This window comes from Cetorhinus maximus, chromosome 15 (assembly GCF_964194155.1).
Source record: "Cetorhinus maximus chromosome 15, sCetMax3.hap1.1, whole genome shotgun sequence".
In the NCBI taxonomy this organism is placed as follows: Eukaryota; Metazoa; Chordata; class Chondrichthyes; order Lamniformes; family Cetorhinidae; genus Cetorhinus; species Cetorhinus maximus.
In genome coordinates, this window is record NC_135893.1 from 11,522,742 (window position 1) to 11,543,180 (window position 20,439).

At 42.1% G+C, this 20,439-nt stretch overlaps 1 protein-coding gene across 4 annotated transcripts in view; it reads left to right on the top strand.

Annotated features, from left to right (window-relative positions):
* The window catches only part of acot7 (acyl-CoA thioesterase 7), a 242,897-nt gene that overhangs the window by 46,619 nt on the left and 175,839 nt on the right, over positions 1-20,439 (top strand). For all 4 annotated transcript variants that reach the window (XM_078557881.1, XM_078557882.1, XM_078557883.1 and 1 more), the window contains one exon: positions 5,756-5,912. In XM_078557881.1, the coding sequence (XP_078414007.1) occupies positions 5,756-5,912 (157 nt within the window). The remainder of the gene's footprint in view (positions 1-5,755; positions 5,913-20,439) is intronic.

Below are 20,439 nucleotides of genomic sequence, written 5' to 3' on the forward strand. Positions count from 1 at the left end.
CATCCAAATGTACCAAATCATGTTAATCCCACATTGTATGTATTTGAAATTGCCAGATACCTTGTGCTATACTCTCCATTATCCCATGAACTGAAAACGTGTGAATTTTTGAATAACCGTGAAACATGTAACTTTTGATAGCAATCACCACCAGTTTCCACTAGGTGGTAGTATAGGTTCTCAGTCATGGGAGATTTCAGCAGTCTCCAATCAGAATGCTCATTCACAGGCTTCATGTTCTCAGAACAACCCGTTGTCTCTTCTTATAATTGCGTTTTGTGTTCGTGTTTTTATAATGTGTTGGGCAGAAGAATTCCTGATAAATGTACTAGGTGTCTATGCATTGATCTTTCACCATCCGAAGCAAATAAAATACACACATTGCAAGTATAAAGTGATGACGAGTGAAGTTATTTGATACACAAAATATTGACAGCTATCCCTGAGATAATACTTTAAATGATGGATAAATTTACTAATTTAACTTTAAAGTTCATGACCCCTCCTCTTTCTCCACTTACTATGTATCCTATTTCCTAATCCTTCTGCTGCATTTACTGTCCATCCTCTCAGGCACTGTATCCTTATCCTTTGAAACTTTTTCCATCTTTCCTACCTACCTCCAGAATTAATAACTTTCTCTTTGATGCCTTCTCTCGCTCCATGCTCCAAGAGTATTCTTTCAATTTCATTTTATCCTGTTTTAATTTCCCTTTTTTCTACATTGCTAAGTGTTATAGTATTTTCCACTATGTTAGGGATGCTATATAAATGCAAATTGTTGAAATAAATTAAATTAATTTGATTTTAATAGAAAAAATCATCCCTTTTCTTAGAATTTTCTTGCTGAGTTTTTTCCCTTGGTCTCCGCTGAAGGTGTTTAATTTGGTTTGAGGCTTAGATCCACAGGCGCCAGTTATTCTCAGGTACATTTATCCACGCAACCTTATCCCACAAGTAGCAAATGAGATATTCACAAAAATGCATTTACAGATGTCCCTTCAGAGGAAGAACCGGCACCTTGGTTGGTTTTCTTCTCTTTAGCCCAGGGGCATTCTAGCTAAGTGGACCATACCTTCTGTTTTCACTAATACACCTACTAAAAATCAATTTATTTTGTGAAGTAGAGTACTTATCGCCCATAATGTACCATAGAGGCTGCACAGTTAATTGCAGTCTTAAAGACCCAGCCTCTATTATCAATAATGGAGCTTTTCAGTAGGTATGGATTCTGGGTCAGCGTGGAACAATGTACTTTCAAACTATTTTGGAGCTAATGCACTGGTTTTTGGAAAACTTTATGCTACTGCCAGTAGTGTTGTGATGCAATATTGATGGGGTGGCTATGTTATGCATAGACAAAGACTACCAAAATGACCCATTACTCTACACTGACAAATGTCCCTTTAAAAAATGTAGAATTTGATTTCTGCATGTTTTCCAGGAAGAGCAACAAGTGCCCATGATATACAGGGAAAGTAATCTAATCATGGTATAACTCCAGGTTATCTTGTGAGTTATATAAGTGGATCACCATGGAATATTTGTTAATTCTTTAATACCTGCTGTTTGCTGTGAATCGGAAAATTGGTGCAAGTAAAACATTTTGTAGCTGAAAACTTTGGAGAAATTTCACACTTTTGGTTTACACCTGTAACTTGTTACTGAGATTATTGCTGGGGCAAATATTTGAGTGAGCTTTAATTTCACAATGAAGGACGCACTTGTAAAATTCACAAAAATAACCAAATTTACTCTCTGTATTTTGTGGGTAAGAGAAAAAAGCCCTTTTATTTGACAGGTCCAAAATGCAGCTGCCTGTATCTTGTCTCGTACTGTGATCCATTCACTCATCTTCACTGACCTACCAGTGTCCCAACAAGAATCAATTCAAAATTCTTGTCCTCATCTTCAAACCCCTTCATGTCTTTACCTCATCCCATTTCTGCCATTTTATCCAGCCTTATATTCCCTCCTGCACCTGCAAGTCCTCTAACCCTAGCCTTTTGTGCATGGTCTGGCACTGCCACTGTGCTTTATTTAGTAGGCAGGTTTATTTTGATTCCATGCTGCCTTTTTAAGCAGCGTCTTATTAAACCATGGCGCACTTTGGCACTGCTACTTGACCAACAGACCCCTGTAAAGCTAATTGGTATAAGTTCTAATTTTAAAATTTAGGATTAGAAAATTCTCATCCTTGTGTTCAAATTCCTCCCTGGCCTTGCACCTCCCTATCTCTATAATCTCCTCCAACCTTACAAGTCTGCAAGGTATCTGCACTCATCCAATTCTGGCCTCTTGCACAATCCCAATTTCCTTAGATCCACCATGGGTGGCTGTGCCTTCAGCCGCCTAGGCCTAAACTCTGGAATTCCCTCCCTGAACCTATCTGCCTCTTGAACTTTTCTCTCTTCCTTTAAGTCGCTCTTTAAAACCTTTGACCAAACTTTTGGTCACCTGCCCTAACATCTCTTTATGTGGCCCTGAGTTAATTTTATCTGATAAGGCTCCTGTAAAGTCTCTCAGGACATTTTACTATGTTAAAAGGTATAACTTAAATGTAGATTGTTGCTGCTGGAGCTAGGGAATGTCACTCACCTGGCGTGACAAGCATTGATATTGCAGGTGATGATCGCCCTGCTGTATATGTAACCGGCCTCTTTGAGCAGGTGGCTGATCTTTTCTACACGTGAAAGCAAAATTGATTGCTCCACATTATCATTTCACTGAGATCTTTGTACAATGCGACTTTTGAATAAACTAGCTAGACTTTCCTGTTTGACAGGTGTTGCACCTCCTGGCATAAACAATTAACTTGGGCTATTTTGATACTTTCTTGAATCTATCACAAAGCTAACATGCAACAAAGGATAAATGTGGAGAAGAGAGACATAAGGAAGAGGTATAGCTCTTGGGGCAAAAGGAATCAAAAGGTATAGGGAGAAAGCAGGAGCAGGCTATGGAGTTGGATGATCAGCCATGATCATAATGAATGGCGGAGCAGGCTTGAAGGGCCAAATGGCCTACCCCTGCTCCTAGTTTCTATGTTTCTATGTCGCTAGGAATTCAGTAAAACACTAATGGCAAGCATGTCAAATTTTCTTATATCCACTTTTGGACTGTGGAAAATAGTTGGTTGTATGAGTACAGAGTCTGTCCAAATGTATCTTGCACCTGGAGAGAATATACTTGAAATCAGAAATGTAAAGTGCTAATGGTTACAGATCTGTGGCTAGTGATGGGATAGATTTGAGGCCAGGAATTCAAAATTTCATACAACACATTGACATTGACAAATTAGTAAATCATATTGGCATAGTACATGCCAAACCTGGTGACAACAGTACTACATAGATAGAGATTCTCCAGCTGGTTGTAGCTTCACTATCTGAAAAACATACTGCACTCAGTTGTCTGTAGACCTGATGCATAGATATGTCCTGTAACCATAGCAGTTACATGGGCTTACCATTGAATACAGAAAAAGGCCCCAGTTTATAGCTTTCTGAGATGATTCACTGGTTAACATTAGACTGAGGCATCCAGGAAGCAATATGTAGAGAAGAAAAAGACTCCTCTTTTTTAGCATTAAAAGCATTGGATTGTTTTACTTGTATTGCTGAAGTAGTAAATAAAGTTGGTGTTATTTTCTGTAATGGATGCTTTTCCTGTTATGACATAATAACAATCATCAGCTGTGGGGAAAGACTGTTGGTTTCTGATGCACTTCTTGTCCAGGCATTCTCTCCACAACAACTGCAGAAATTTGCATTTATATAGTGCCTTTAACCTAGTAAAATGCTTCACAGCTTTATGAAACAAAATTTGATACTGCCCATATAAAGAAATAGTATGGCAGATGACTGGTTTGGTTTAAGGAGAGTCTTAAAGAGTGAGATAGAGAGGAGGAGAGATTTAGGGAATGGCAGAGCTTAGAATCAGCGGAAGGCATGGCTGCCAGTGGTGGAACAAAGGAAACCAGGCATAAGGGGCCAGATTAGGAGGAGTGCAGAAATCTTGGAGGGTTTTATGGGCTGGTGACGGTTGCAGAGTTAGGGAGAGGAGAGACTATGGACGGATTTGAGTACAAAGATAATTTTAAATTGGAGTCATTGCTGGACCATTCAACATCACTACAGGAGTATGACAAAGCTGCATACTCTCCAATTCCTTTTCCTCTCGCTTATCAATTTCATCATGAGGAAGGCAATAGTGGGTGCAGACTTTGGCATCCCATGGCAACACCACAGGTTGACAGACCTGGATTTCGCAGACGACATTGCCTTGCTGGCCGAAGAATCATGCACGCTCCAAGAATGACCACCAGTCTTGAGAATAGTGGCGCCAAGGTTGGTCTATACATCAGCTGTGAGAAGACCAAGACAGTGATGGCGGTAAAGCAACAAGGCCCTCTCATCACCATCGGGCAAAAGAACATATAGGACATTGACCACTTTCCCTACCTAGGTAGCAACATCTCCAGGAAGAGAGATGTGGAGATTGACATCCACACAAGAATCAGCAAAGTGGCATTGGTCTTCCAGTGGCTCTACACGGTCCGGGCATCTAACACCATCAACACGGCCATGAAGCTGTGACTTTACACATCCATAGTTGTACCAACTGCAATCTATGCCAGTGATATATGGAAAAGAACAAGAAAGATGTCACGTAAGTTGGATGTCTTTCACTAGCATTGCCTACATAAGGCTCTGGGCATCATATGAAGAGACAACATCATCAACAAAGAAGTGCTACAGAGAACTGGTCAGAAGTGCCTGTGGGATATTGTGACAGAGAGATGACTGAGTCTGGCTGTATTTCACCTCCCAGAATGACAGTAGAGTGGACACCACCAAATCACCAAATGAAAAAAGAAGATGGGGCTGGCCAAAGAAGACCTGGAGAAGTACATTTAGGGAGGATCTTCAAGTGCAGGACACCACCTGGGCTGGAGTGAAAGAAATTGCAATGGACAAGGGCCAGTGGCAGAGTCTTGCAGCTCATTTTCCTACCCGTAAACAGAGGAAATAAGCCGAAATAAGTAAGTTGGACCATATGGTACTCTGCATCTAGACATCCCACCAATTACTACTGCACTCTTTATGGTTTGCCCCTAACCCACTTTGTACTGCAGCTCTATATTTCCTGATAGCATCAATTACTCTGCTACACTTTTGCACAATCAACCCTAACCTTCTCTGTTTTGCTGTGATTCAGAATCATATGGCACTTTTTGCCAATGGTACCTGGCTGGGATACAGTTCTTCTAATAGTGCCATAGGATCTTTTGAGCTTTTTTGACTCGATAGTAAATCAGTGCTATGGTTTTAATAACATATCTGGAAGACCGCATCTCCAACATTGCAGCACCCTCAGTGCTTACTGAGAACCTAAATTATGCCTTATGTTCTAGAGTGGAATTTCAATTCAAAACCTTCTAACTCAGATGAAAGGTCCCTCTGATGCTCACAGTGCTACAGATCTGATAAGGTACCACTGTTGTATCAGGTGTTCGTATGATATCATGGGGTTACTGGTATTGTGGTGAACAATACTAGAGTTCTGAGGAGAGATTGATTTACCATAATTTGTAGCCAGGTTTGCTGAATCAATTAGTAAGGTAGGACCAGTAAATTATAATGAGATCCAGAACGATGCTTGTTTCTATAGATAAAAGGAAAACAGTATGAAGAGCTATTGCTGGATATATTGTTGGTGATCAACAGGTTTATCATCTCTACTTTTATTTCAGGAACGCTGTGTAGCTGTACTGGCTCGTGTGGAGCGCACAGACTTTCTCTCACCAATGTCCATTGGGGACGTAGCTCATGTCAGCGCTGAGATAACCTACACATCAAAGCATTCTGTTGAGGTCCAAGTTAACGTGATGGCTGAAAATATTCTTAAAGGTAGGGAAAATGATTATAACCTGGATACGTTTTGATCATGTTTCATTTTGTACTCTCTCTGTCTCTCACGCTGTCTTGAACAAAAGATATCCACTGCAAAACCTTTGAAAATTATTTTCTGATGGGGTTTATACTATCCCCATGTTTTTCCTAATGAATTGGTGTGGTTGATTATATATGACACTCCATATGCCCCTTCATTTCAGTGCTGTCCAAACTGTGTGCTCTACCGGACTATTGAATTTGTGCCTCATGTCCCAAAAAACAAATATGGAATTGAAAACAAAAACAGAATTACCTGGAAAAACTCAGCAGGTCTGGCAGCATCGGCAGAGAAGAAAAGAGTTGACGTTTCGAGTCCTCATGACCCGCTTGTTTCGTTGACATGACCAATTCGGGCTACATTTTTCATATGTTATATAGAATGTTCTTCTGAACGTTTCCCCTGAATTGGGTTATGTTACACTGATTCAAAGTGAAATGTTGGCAAGAAGTCTAAGAAGGGAGTTGCATTGGAATGGTAGCTGTTTCACTGTGTTGGCAGCAGATGGTAAGCCAGGTGGTTCTGGGGTTCTGCATTAAACAAAGAAAAGGGTTAAGAACATTTCGACTATTGGGTCTTCTTCACGGGCAACCTGCAGGCAAGGAAGATGAGAAAACTCCGAGGTGTGGAGCAGAGTGAAAAGATAAGGATATAATCAAAGAATAGGTTTAAATTACTCCGTGCTATTTCTGGAAAACTGGTTAATGTCTTGAAGTTAAATTTTGGCCAGTGCTATTTTAATGATGAGTAAGGTAGCACATAGGGAATGCAAAATCCCAATATGTGAAATAATAAATGACTTTAATATATAAATTAGACAAATGAGGTTATAATTGGTATAATGAGGGAAGAGAATGTGAAATGAACATAATGAGAAAGAACTAGTTTTAATAAAAAGAACTACAAGGAAGAAGGTGGAGAAAAAACACAGATAAGTTGCCAATGTATTCGAGCAAGATTTTGTGCTAAATTTCATGTGCACAAGCAAGGCTCTGATATTTAGCCTATAGCTTTAGGCCAGGATTTTCCGGCCCCGTCGCGGGTGGGACCTGCCGCGGGCGAGGTGGCGTCCCATCCAGAAGCCCATTGACTTGTGGTGGGACCGGAAGATCCCAGCGGTGGGCTGGTTTGGAAAACCCTGCCTTTAGTCTTTTTCTAAAACCTGGGTGCATGAGAGCTAAGTAGCCCAGCCAGGTCAGGCCAGTGAAATTGAATGTACTGAAAATCTGAAATAAAAAACATATGTTGAAAATACATGGCAAGTTAGTCAGCACCTGTAAATAGAATAGACAGTTTTGGGTGTACAGCCTTTATTTAAGCCTGATTAGTATGCCTCCTAGAAGGTACATTGTCAACCTTCCAGCACAGGACCAGACATAAAATAATTCAAAGTATATGCCTGTCAATTTAAATTAGTAGTAATGTGTAATTTAACATTTCTGTACTGGACATAGGTGTTGCTTTTAAGCATCATATCAGCTGAATGCATTGGCAAATTTTGAGCTCTTATCATTGATTTTCCATTAATATAGATATTTAATGTCTGACCCCAAATTGTCTCCAACTTTCATTTCAATAAATTCATAAAACTGCAGCATTTGTATTCTCATCCACATGCACCTAAACTTGAGGCCAAAATGCATTTCTTCAATGTTTATTTACAAGGCAGTTTGCTTTTGTGTTGACTGTGCCAAGTCTTAATGGCCTTCACATTTGTTCTTTGTCTTCGATAAAGGAGACAAATTATAGGCCACCCATTCACCAATAGCAGAACACAAACATGTTGTAGAGTATCTTTCCTCAGCACACCCTCTTTAGTTTATCCACGAGACTTAACTACCGGAGGAATAATGTCTTTGCTTGCAGTGAAAGAAATATGTAGGGCAGACACAAGATCCTCTTTGCATCCATTCTCTAAACATAGTGCTTATCAGGTCCAATTGGGAAAAACATGTCTTCTACCTTCTGTAAATAGTTTGTCTGCAACATGTGTTGTTATACAATTCAAGGTCACTCTTGTCTCTCTCTTTGGGGACATTTTCACATGTATTTATTCGTTGCAGTCCTTCGTCTTAGTAATACTTTGGGAATGTGCACATATGTCAGTGCCTGTGAGGATCTGACCCATAGGGTTACCTATATGACAAAACTTAGTACACTGTATATTTAGTATATCTAGTATAACCCTGGCAGTATGAATACACTGCGCATAATTTAGTATTACATCTAATAGAAAACATTATGTTTAAAAGGCAGTGCACTGAATGAAAGCTGCAAAGAGGTTCTGATCTGCAGTTTGTCAATCTTTATCCTCAGCGTGGCTGCTGGAGCGAAAAAATGTATCTCTGTAGCAATGTGCAATCACTCGGTGACTTCTCAATGGGGAGGGTGTAGTTGATTGGGGGCATCTATCTCAAGTTGGCTGTGCACAGCAAGTGAAAAAAGTGCAACAGAGGCAACACAATTCCTTCCTTTAGCGTAAACTGACAATGAAGTGTTAAGGAATTTGAGGGGAAAGGTCTCCTTTCTGTAGTAAATGGAACAAAATTACGAATCTACTTATCAAGAACACGGGGAGAAAATCTTCCCCCTTGGGAGGTGCTTTCTATAATATTCTCCCTATACAGAGGAACACCTTAGAGTCCTTTACAGGTTGGGGGATGAGTGAAGAACAAGCAAGAGGGAACAAGATTGGGGTTGGTGAAAGCATGATGAAAGGTAAAGGTATTATGAAGCTTTTAAAACAAGATGAGAAGTTGGGGTGTTGAACGAGGTAGCTGTAGGGAACTGGGGCACAGTAGTTTGAGGAATGGCAGCTGATGGTGAAGATATCAGAAGTAGCAATGAAACAAAAGTAAACCAGTGTCAAAGAAGCAGACATGTATATGGTAATGTATGGCTGGAGAAGTTAACAGATGTAGGAAAGGATGATGTCATGGAGTAATTTGAAGGTGCAGACTAAAAATAGTTAATTCTCTGAGTGACAGGAGCTAGTGGAGCTTGGGAAGTGCAGGAGAATTAACTTTTGTGTGGGTGAAATAAAGCATTCTGATTTATTTGCATCTTATGAAAGATGGTATAAGAAGGGTTGATAATCTTGCAGATACCAAGGCTGGTTCAACAAGAATGATAAAGAAATACTCAAAATTTTTCATTAGAAACACCAAGGCTTCATTACGTGTCAAAATTGCCCTGCATTACAGCAGAAATGAGAAGAATACTTATTGCTCAAATCCGCAGCTCAGAATGATATGTGTCATTAAGAATAAGTGGTGGGTGGACAAGGCCAATGAAATCCAATGCTGTGCAGACCTGCATGACATGTGCACATTCCTCCAGTCCCAAGACCACCTATGGACCAAAAACAAATGGTGCCGCCTCCCTCCAAGTTGAAGATGGAAATATTCTGGCAATATGGCAATGGCAATAGCTGCAGCTATCAGAGACCATTGGAAGGAGCCATTGCTGGAACATTCTCAATCATAGTCAACAGTGTCAGGCAAATCCATCAAAACAGTCCCTCAACAGCTTGAGAGATCATATTTGGGTTTGCTGCCAACATTTGCTGAAGAATAACAAAGCATGGGATCCAGACAACATTCCTGCAGATCGTTAAAGCTGGTGGTTATGAACTCTTGCTCAGTTGGCCAGACCTTTTTGCAAAAATCTGAGAAGTAGAAGTCCTACTCCCGACTTTCGCTTTGCCATCATTGTTTCACTTTTTAATAAGGGTGATAAATTAAATTGTGGGAACTATAGAGGTATATCCCTTCTGTCCACTGTGGGGAAGATTCTCACACAAATCCTCCTGAACCGCCTCCTATCCATCACTGAAGACATATTTATGGAGACCCAATTTGGTTTCCAACTATCCAGTGGAACCACAGATATGAATCAGGATTTTTAGGATGGCGGGGTTTCCCTTCCTGACACCCGAAGAGTCAGAGGCCATCACACCACCACCGATACTGGCTGCCCCACAGTCTTGGAGCATTAATTGGCTGGAGGTGAGACTTCCGCCCCTCAATCGGGAGGAAGTCCCGCCTCAGACAGCTGCCAGCCAATCTGATTGGCGAGCAGCTCTCTGGTCCCTGCAACACCAGAAGCTGCAGTAGACAGGGCAGGGTCGCCAGGCAGCCCACAGAGTCCGAGTCCCAGAAGCCCAGAACCAGGTAAGTATGGGGTCTCAGGGCAGGGAGGGAAGGTAAGGCCCATTTGTAGGGGTTGGGCGGAAGGAGTTGGGGGGTGCTGGTGGAGAGGCTGGGAGGGGGGGGCAGGGAGCGCTTGCAGAGGCCAGACCTTGTGGATGGGGCATATGAAATTGGAAAGAGGCTGTTAATGGAGGCAACCTCCCTGCTTTCTGTCTGAGGTCTGAGCAGGGTCACTTTCCGGGCTTCCACCCCTGCCCCTGAACTATTCTCACCAGCCTGAAAATTGAGGTTGTGTGGGGAATCAGCCTTTAGGTGGTTATTATTTTGCCACTTAAGAGCCTCAATTGGGGCAAGAGTGAATGGGCCTCGCCCATCCCACTGTAAAATTGCAGAGAGGCTGGAGTGGGCGGGAGCCTGGTGAGAAGGCCATCCGAGATTTTTATGGGCTCACCCTCACCTTCAACCTGCAAACTCGCCGGGGGAGGGGGGATGTAAAATTCGACCCATGATCTTTGTCACTTGACAAACCAAGAAAAGTGTATGGGACTATGCAAACATGGCCTTTATTGATCTGACAAAGGCCTTGACTCCAATGCCCGAAGCCCTTTGGAAAGTCCTCTAGAGAGCTGCAGACCCAAAAATCATGAAATTAAGCTTCAAAAGGTTGGAAAAATATGTCCAAGCATCAGAATCAGGCACTTGAAAATAGAGATGATGAAAATGCTGCCCACAGATTTTTATTTTTATTATATTTCATAATGGAAACCTCATCCCGCCCTTGGATGAGGTTTCATGAAAAATGTAAAGTCCGCCTGGCTGATTCGCCCGTCCGCCAACTGTAAGGTTGGACGGACCATGAAAAATCGGAGTCACTTGTTCCATTAATGGGCTTAATTGCCCTCTTAATTGTCGGCAGGCGTGCTTCCGACTTTTGCGCACACCCATCGACCGAAATATCGCATGAGCGTCATCTCACGTGATTTCACATCCGATTGGGTCAGGCACGCGCCTGCCCGCCCGATCACCATAAAACGCTGCCCATTGTATACTTGTTTTTAGTGAGTCTATACAAATTTCTCTGTGGTCCATGCAATATATAACCATGCACCACTTTGACTCTTCCTGGAACAGGCACCAGTGTTTTCTTCATGATTCAGTTATTTGCTGCAGTGATAGTTAATAAGAGGCTTTTTTGTTCAGCAGCCAATACAATGCAAAAGAAAATAGCTTGTAGTTCTGCCTCCTCTTGAAAATGTCCCTGCGACCATTGGTTGCTATTGGAATGCATTTAGCCTCCCCTCTCTCTGTACAACTGCCAATGAGTGTGGAGATTGTGCAGGGAGTAAGGCAGAAACTGCTGATGGACTTATGCAAGAGCCCATTGGTGTGGCACAAGATAGATGAGTGGCAGGAACCCTTTTAATGATTCTTATTCTAGAAATCAGTCATTTATTGCATATTGAATCTGAAAATTCTGTAATCAATAGTTGCAGATTAAAATTCTGTAGGCTCTTGTCTAATAAACTTCTAATTTGTGTGTTTAAAAAAATTATACTGGAACTGTACACTCTGGAATGATAGAGTACTATTGTGCTCGGGGCTAGATGATACCCTGTGTCATGAGAATAGGATAGGTTATTGTATTTTTATCAAGGAAGGTTAAAAATAGCAGAGCAAAGGAGAGAGTAAAACCAGAAGTAATATTTAGATGACAGCAAACTTCATTTTTCAAAGCCTGGAGAGTTTAGAGGAAAGGAAGACTGAGGAAGAGGAGGAATTCTGCAGTTTTGAGGTCCTGGGAAAGGAGACGATGTGATGAGGGTACAGTGAGTTGGGAGAACCTGTTAGACAACATGTTTGGACCTCTAGGATCAAGAGAGAAAACTTTGCAAGAGCACTGACCATAATAGAACTGATTAATTAAAAAGAAACAAGGAAGGTTCTCGTAGATATGCTAGAGTTAAAGAAAGACCATTTATCAATGATAAACTACTGATGTATACTTTCACCATCTTCAATGTGTATGTTTGGAAATTGCAGCATTCTGTTTTTGAGATGATGTAATGATGTGATATAGTGACAAACAGAAGCAAGAACTTTGCAGTTTATATGTTTACAGGAAAATGAATAATGAGTCCAAGCAACACACTTTCTTTCCACAGGCATAGTAAGATCATAAAATCTCTAGTGCTGGCCCCAGTACAATATATTGAAATATCGAGTCGACTTGGTTCGTGCAGTTAATCACATACTTTATGCCAGGTTTGCTTGTGCACTTTGGCTCAATCCATGAATCAAACGTGCTCATTTACACCGCTCCAGTCTTTGAGTCAGGGCTTCCTTTCACTCCTTGACATGTTATTTCAGTCTCTAAGGTAGGTCAATAGTGAGTCAAATATTGTACGTATATTGCCATTTATGCAAAACAACCAGGGGTCTTATTGATGCCATTTAGCAAGACACCAAGTGAATTGTGGCTGGAAAGGTTCTTCAAGAGACAATTATCCTACTGATTTTTTTGACCTATGTTTACCATAGCATATGGCATTATAACAGTTTTGTTTGCAGTATCTAAAGATGTGAAATATATTCACTGGAGTTTAGAAGAATGAGAGGGGATCTCTTTGAAACGTATAAAATTCTGACAGGGCTGGACAGACTGGATGCAGGGATGATGTTTCCTCTGGCTGAGGGGCCTAGAACAAGGGGTCACAGTCTCAAGATATGGGGTAAGCCATTTAGGACTGAGATGAGGAGAAATTTCTCCACTCAGAAGGTGGTGAACCTATGGAATGCTCTACCACAGAAGGCTGTGGAGGCCAGGACACTGAATATATTCAAGAAGAAAATAGATTTCTAGACTTTAAAGGCATCAAGAGGTATGGGGAGAGAGCAGGAGTAAGACGTTGAGATAGAGGATCGGCCATGGTCATATTGAATAACAGAGAAGGCTCAAAGGGCCGAATGACCTACTCCTGCCCCTATTTTCTATGTTTCTATGTAATCCACCTTTATTGTTGTCAACATCAGTGGTTGATTGTTTAACATCCTCATATGACATGACTTTGTCCACCATTTTAAGTAAGGTGCTTTCACTAAAACAGTGGTCAGAAAAATACCACAAGTATTAGCTATCATCACCCACAATAATGCTAAACTATACCGCATAATTATTGATTCTTGAATCTTCATTTGTAAATGTTCACTTTCGTTCCTTGCAGTGATTGGTATGAAAGTAATCATAGTATACAGTGTTCAAATTTCATCCATCTACCGCCACCCACTACCCAGATGTAGCAAACTACTATATCGCAGTGCGGAAAGAATCACCAAGTGTTTGATTGTCAGCAAATGGAAATCTACAGTTAAAAATGATCATGTGGGGTGGTGAAGCGGTAAGGAAAGAGAGGGAAATTCTAAAACAAAGACAAATTTTCCTGAGCACTTCCCTTAAAGCAATGTTTTACAGTATCTGACAACAGAAAATAATCGGAGCAGAATTTATTAGCTGTCTGTCATTTCCAATTAGCTTCCAGTTTCTGGGAAGTGTGTTGTATTCTGTGAAGGAGACTGAAGTATACTGAATGGGCATATCACATATTTCTGTAATCCACTCCCCTCCTCCATCATATTTCCTAGTCAATTTGAGTTGTGTTTGTGAATTTTCTTTTATGTAAGTGTCAGGAGATATTTGGGTGGACAGTGACTGCACCTTGAGTACTTTATAAATTTGTGATCAGTCAAAAGAAAATTAAGGATGAGAGCGGTTTTTGGCTAGCTGGATGTTGTTCTCAGAAAGAGACATACGACATTTCCATATCGTTGCTATAGAAACCTTCCTGTCAGGATTGTTTTGCTTGGGTGTGATGCAAATCTTGTTCCCAAAAGCATACTGTCAGATTCAGTTTGAGTCAAGACCCCTGTACATTTTTAGCTGCATGTAATTATTATTATGTGGTAGTCCAGAAACCAAGAAATGGTTTACAAAACCTCTTGCCATTCTGTTTCTTTATTGAATTTTAAATGCTTTTTACGATGGAGAAAGGATTGAGTTCCAGCAAAGTTCAGTGAATAATTAGAACAGGTTGCCATGGATCAGTTAGTGGATGAAATTTGCATATACAAAAATGAAACGAGAGGGAGGGGTTAGAAATGGAAAGAGACCCTATTTTGACACCTATTTTGAACATTGCATTGAGATGTACGTCTTTGTTGCACAAACAGATCATTAAAAGATTATGAAAAATATATATGAATAAATAATTGCAACATCTTTCTTCAATGTGATTAATCTTTCCATACATCTGGCAGCCTAGATTAGTTTGTGGGAAAATGGTGTAGGCAGATTTATCTAAATTATAATTTTGTCCTTTAGGTATAATAACAACTACATTGTAATTCACAATCGTGTCAGAAAGAATTAAGAAATATTTTATGTAAGAAAAAAAGTTTGCATTACAATAGAGAAGATTTTCTCTGTGGGCTATATATCAATGAGATTAGAACTCTGGTTGCAGCGAATGTCTTTCTGATTCCACTACACACAATGCACAGAAGAAATCATTTCCCTATAATGTTCAAGGGACTCGAATCCTTGCATGGCTAGGGTTGCAGTTTATTTCCCTAATAAGATTGTGTTGTCTTTTTTGTTGTATAAATATTGAACTTATTAAGTGGAACCTCTCCCTGAATAAAACTCTGCAGTTACAAAACCTTGGCTCTAATATTCTTCTAGAATCAGCAGTCTACAAATAGCTCTAAATGGTTTTTAGAAATCTTTTGATCCACAATTTTATTTTCTCACAAAGATAGGAACAGTGTACTAAATATAAATATCAATTTTCATGTCTGTTCTTTGGATGGAGACAGGATGTTAGCTTAGTGAAAATAAGTGGTGCACAACTTACAGCCCCATTTGATTTGTCTTCAACATTTTCTATTGGATGCCTGACCCTTTGAGAAGTCAGTGTGTGAGCTTTTTTTAAATTCCTTCATGGGATGTGAGCATCGCTGGCTAGGCCAGCACTTATTGCCCATCCCTAATTGCCCTTGAGAAGGTGATGGTGAGTCGCTTTCTTGAACCGCTGCAGTCCATATGGTGTAATTACACCCATGGTGCCGTTAGGAAGGGAGTTCCAGGATTTTGACCCAGCGACAGTGAAGGGACAGTGATATATTTCCAAGTCAGGATGGTGTGTGGCTTGGAGGGGAACTTGTAGGTGGCGTTCCCATATATCTGCTGCCCTTGTCCTTCTAGATGGTAGCGGTCATGGGTTTGGAAGTGCTGCCGAAGGAGCCTAGGTGAATTACTGCAGTGCATCTTGTAGGTGGTACACACTGCCATTGTGCATCAGTGGTGGAGCAGATGAATGTTTGTGGATGGGGTGCCAATTAAACAGGCTGCTTTGTCCTGGATGGTGCCAAACTTCTTGAATGTTGGAGATGGTGGACAGGCTTTGGGGAGTCGGGAGATGAGTTACTCATCGCAGGATCCTAACCTTTGACCTGCTCTTGTAGCCACAGTCTTTATATGGCTAGTCTAGTTCAGTTTCTGGTTAACGTTGATAGTGGGGAGTTCAGCAATGATAATGCTATTGAATGTCAAGGACCGATGGTTAGATTCTCTCCTGTTGGAGATAGTCATTGCCTGGAACTTGTGTGGTGCAGATGTTACTTGGCCACTTGTCCGCCCAAGCCTGAATGTTGATTAGCTCTTGCTGCATTTGGACATGGACTACTTCAGTGTCTGAGGAGTTACAAATGGTGCTGAACATTGTACAAACATCTGCGCTTCTAACCTTATGATAGAAGGAAGGTCATCGATGAAGCAGCTGAAGAACCCTGAGGAACTCCTGCAGTGATGTCCTGGAACTGAGATGATTGACCTTCAACCATCACAATCATTTTCCTTTGTGCTAGGTATGACTCCAACCAATGGAGAGTTTTCCCCCTGATTCCCATTGACTCCAGTTTTGCTAGGACTCCTTGATGCCACATCAGTCAAATGCTGCGTTGATGTCAAGGGCAGTCACTCTCATCTCAACTCGGGAGTTCAGCTCTTTTCTCCATATTTGAACCAAAGCTGCAATGAGGTCAGGAGCTGAGTGATCCTGCTGGAACCCAAACTGAGCGTCAATGAGCAGGTTATTTCTAAGCAAGTGCAGCTTGATATCACTGTTGATGACTCCTTCCATCAGTTTACTGATAATCGAGAGTAGACTGATGGGACGGCAATTGGCTGGGTTGGATTTGTCCTGCTTTTTTATGTAAAGGACATACCTGAGCGCTTTTTCACATTGCTGGGTAAATGCCAGTGTTGTAACTTACTGGAACAGTTTGTCCGGGGCACAGCAAGTTCTGGAGCACAAGTCCATAAGACCATAAGACATAGGAGTAGAAATTAGGCCATTCGGCCCATCGAGTCTGCTCCGCCATTCAATCATGGCTGATAAGTTTCTCAACCCCATTCTCAATGAAGAACCTATCTATCTCTGTCTTAAATACACTCAATGACCTGGCCTCTACAGCCTTTTGTGGCAATGAATTCCATAGATTCACCACTCTCTGGCTAAAGAAGTTTCTCCTCATCTCTGTTCTAAAAGGTCTTCCCTTTACTCTGAGGCTGTGCCCTCGGGCCCTAGTCTCTCCTACTAATGGAAACATCTTCCCCACGTCCACTCTATCCAGGCCTTTCAGTATTCTGTAAGTTTCAATCAGATCCCCCCTCATCCTTCTAAACTCCATCGAGTATAGACCCAGAGTCCTCAAACGTTTCTCATATGTTAAGCCTTTTATTCCTGGGATCATTCTTGTGAACCTCCTCTGGACCCTCTTCAGGGCCAGCACATCCTTTCTGAGATACAGGGCCCAAAATTGCTCACAATATTCTAAATGTGGTCTGACCAGAGCCTTATAAAGCCTCAACAGCACATCCCTGCTTTTATATTCTAGTCCTCTCGAAATAAATGCCAACATTGCATTTGCCTTCCTAACTACCGACTCAACCTGCAAGTTAACCTTAAGAGAATCCTGGACTAGGACTCCCAAGTCCCTTTGCACTCCAGATTTCTGAATTCTCTCCCCATTTAGAAAATAGTCTATGCCTCTATTCTTCCTACCAAAGTGCATGACCTCACACTTGTCCACGTTGTATTCCATCTGCCACTTCTTTGCCCATTCTCCTAACCTGTCCAAATCTTTCTGCAGCCTCCCCGCCTCCTCAATACTACCTGTCCCTCCACCTATCTTTGTATCATCTGCAAACTTAGCCAGAATGCCCTCAGTTCCTTCATCTAGATCATTAATGTATAAAGTGAAAAGTTGCGGTCCCAACACAGACCCCTGCGGAACTCCACTAGTCACCGGCCACCATCCTGAGAAGGACTCCCTTATCCCCACTCTCTGCCTCCTGCCAGACAGCCAATCTTCTATCCACGCTAGCATATTGCCTCTAACACCATGGGCTCTTATCTTACTGAGCAGCCTCCTGTGTGGCACCTTGTCAAAGGCCTTCTGGATGTCCAAGTAGATAACATCCATTGGCTCTCCTTTGTCTAACCTACTCGTTACCTCCTCAAAGAATTCTAACAGATTTGTCAGGCATGACCTCCCCTTGATGAAACCATGCTGACTTTGCCCTATTTTACCATGCACTTCCAAGTATTCTGAAATCTCATCCTTAATAATGGACTCTAAAATCTTACCAATGACCGAGGTCAGGCTAATCGGCCTGTAATTTCCCGTCTTTTGCCTCACTCCCTTCTTAAACAGGGGGTTACATTAGCGATTTTCCAGTCCTCTGGGACCCTCCCTGACTCAAGTGATTCCTGAAAGATCACCACTAACGCCTCCACTATCTCTTGAGCTATCTCCTTCAGAACTCTGGGGTGTAATCCATCTGGTCCAGGTGATTTGTCCACCTTCAGACCTTTCAGTTTTCCTAGTACCTTCTCTTTGGTAATGGCCACCATACTCACCTCTGCCCCCCGACTCTCTTGAACTTTGGGGATGTTACTCGTGTCTTCCACCGTGAAGACTGACGCAAAGTACCTATTCAGTTCCTCCGCCATTTCTTTGTTCCCCACTACTACTTCTCCAGCGTCATTTTCCAGCGGCCCAATGTCCACTTTTGCCTCTCTCTTACCCTTTATATATCTAAAAAAACTCTTGCAATCTTCTTTTATATTACTGGCTAGTTTACCCTCATAGTTAATCTTCTCCCTCCTTATTTCTTTTTTAGTTGTCCTCTGTTGGTCTTTGTAGGCTTCCCAATCCCCTGGTTTCCCACTGCTCTTCGCCGCATTTTATGCTTTCTCTTTAGCTTTTATGCTGTCCCTGACTTCCCTTGTCAGCCTCGGTTGCCTCGTCCTCCCTTTAGTATGCTTCTTCTTCCTAGGGATGAATTTTTGCTGTGTCTCCCAAATTACTCCAGAAACTCCTGCCATTGCTGTTCCACTGTCTTTCCTGCTAGGCTCATCTCCCAGTCAATTCTGGCCAGCTCCTCCGTCATGCCTCTGTAGTTGCCTTTATTTAACTGTAATACCGTTACATCTGATTCCAGCTTTTTCCTCTCAAATTGCAGAGTAAATTCTATCATATTATGGTCACTTCCTCCTAAGGGTTCCTTCACCTTAAGCTCCCTTATCAAATCTGCCTCATTACACATCACTAAATCTAGAATTGCCTGTTTCCTAGTGGGCTCCACCACAAGCTGCTCCAAAAAGCCATCTCATAGACATTCCACAAATTCCTTTTCTTGGGATCCACTACCAACCTGATTTTCCCAGTCTACCTGCATATTGAAATCCCCCATGATCACTGTGACCTTTCCTTTCTTACATGCCTTTTCTATCTCCTGGTGTATCTTGTGCCCCACATCCTGACTACTGTTCGGAGGCCTGTACATAACTCCCATTATGGTTTTTTCACCTTTGCAGTTCCTCAACTCTACATCATCTGACCCGACGTCGTTTTTTGCTATCGATTTAATTTCATTTCTTACTAATAAAGCAACCCCACCCCCTCTGCCAACCTGCCTATCTTTTCATCTTCAGTACTATTGCTGGAATATTGTCAGGGCCCATAGCCTCTGCAGTATGCAGTGCCTTCAGGCATTTCTTGATATCACGTGGAGTGAATTGAATTGCTGAAAACTGGCATCTGTGATGCTGGAGATGTCTAGAGGGAGCCGAGTTGAATCATCCACTTGGTACTGCTCATTGAAGATTGTTGCAAATGCTTCAGCCTCTTTTGCAGTATTGTGCTGGGCTCCCCCATCTTTGAGGATGGGGATATTTGTGGAACCACCTCCTCCAGTGAATTGCTTAATTGTCCACCAGCATTCACGACTGAATCTGACAGGTCTGCAAAGCTTAGATATGATCCGTTGGTTGTGGGATCACTTAGCTCTGTATATTGCATGCTGCTTATGCTGTTTGGCACTCCAGTAGTCCTGTGTTGTAGCTTCTCCAGGTTGACACCTCAATTTTAGGAATGCCTGGTACTGCTCCTGCTGCACTCTTTGTTGAACCAGGGTTGATCCCTTGGCTTGGTGGTAATGGTGGCCATGAGGTTACAGATTGTGGTCGAGTACAATTCTGCTGTTGCTGATGGCCAAGAACGTGTCTTGAGCTGCTAGAATGGTTCAAAGTCTATCGCATTTAGCACGGTGGTAGTGCCATGTGCCACACAACACGATAGAGGACATCCTCAATATGAAGACGGGAATTCTTCTCCACAAGGACTGTGCGGTGGCCACCCCTACAGATACTGTCATGGACAGATCCATCTGCGGTGGGCAGATTGATGAGGATGAGGTCAAGTATGATTTTCCCTCTTGTTGATTCCTCATCTCCTGCTGCAGACCCAGTCTAGCAGCTATGTCCTTTAGGCCTCGGCCAGCTCGGTCTGTACTTGTGCTATTGAGCTACTCTTGAGGATCAACGTTGAAGTCTCCTGTCCAGAGTACATTCTGCCCCCTTTCCACCCTCAGTGCTTCCTCCAAGTGGTGTTCAACATGGAGGAGTACTGATTCATCAGCTGAGGGCGAGGCACTACATGGTAATCAGGACGACATCTTGCCCATGTTTAACCAGATGTCATGAGATGTCATGTGGTCTGGAGTCAATGTTGAGGACTCGCAGGGCAACTCCCTCCTGACTGTATGCCACTGTGCCGCCACCTCTGCTGGATCTGTCCTGCTGGTGGGACAGGACATATCCAGGGATGGTGATGGTGCGGTCTGGGACATCACCTGTAAGGTATGATTCTGTGAGTATGACTATGTCAGGCTGTCACTTGACTAGTCTGGGAACACCTCTCCCAATTTTGGCAT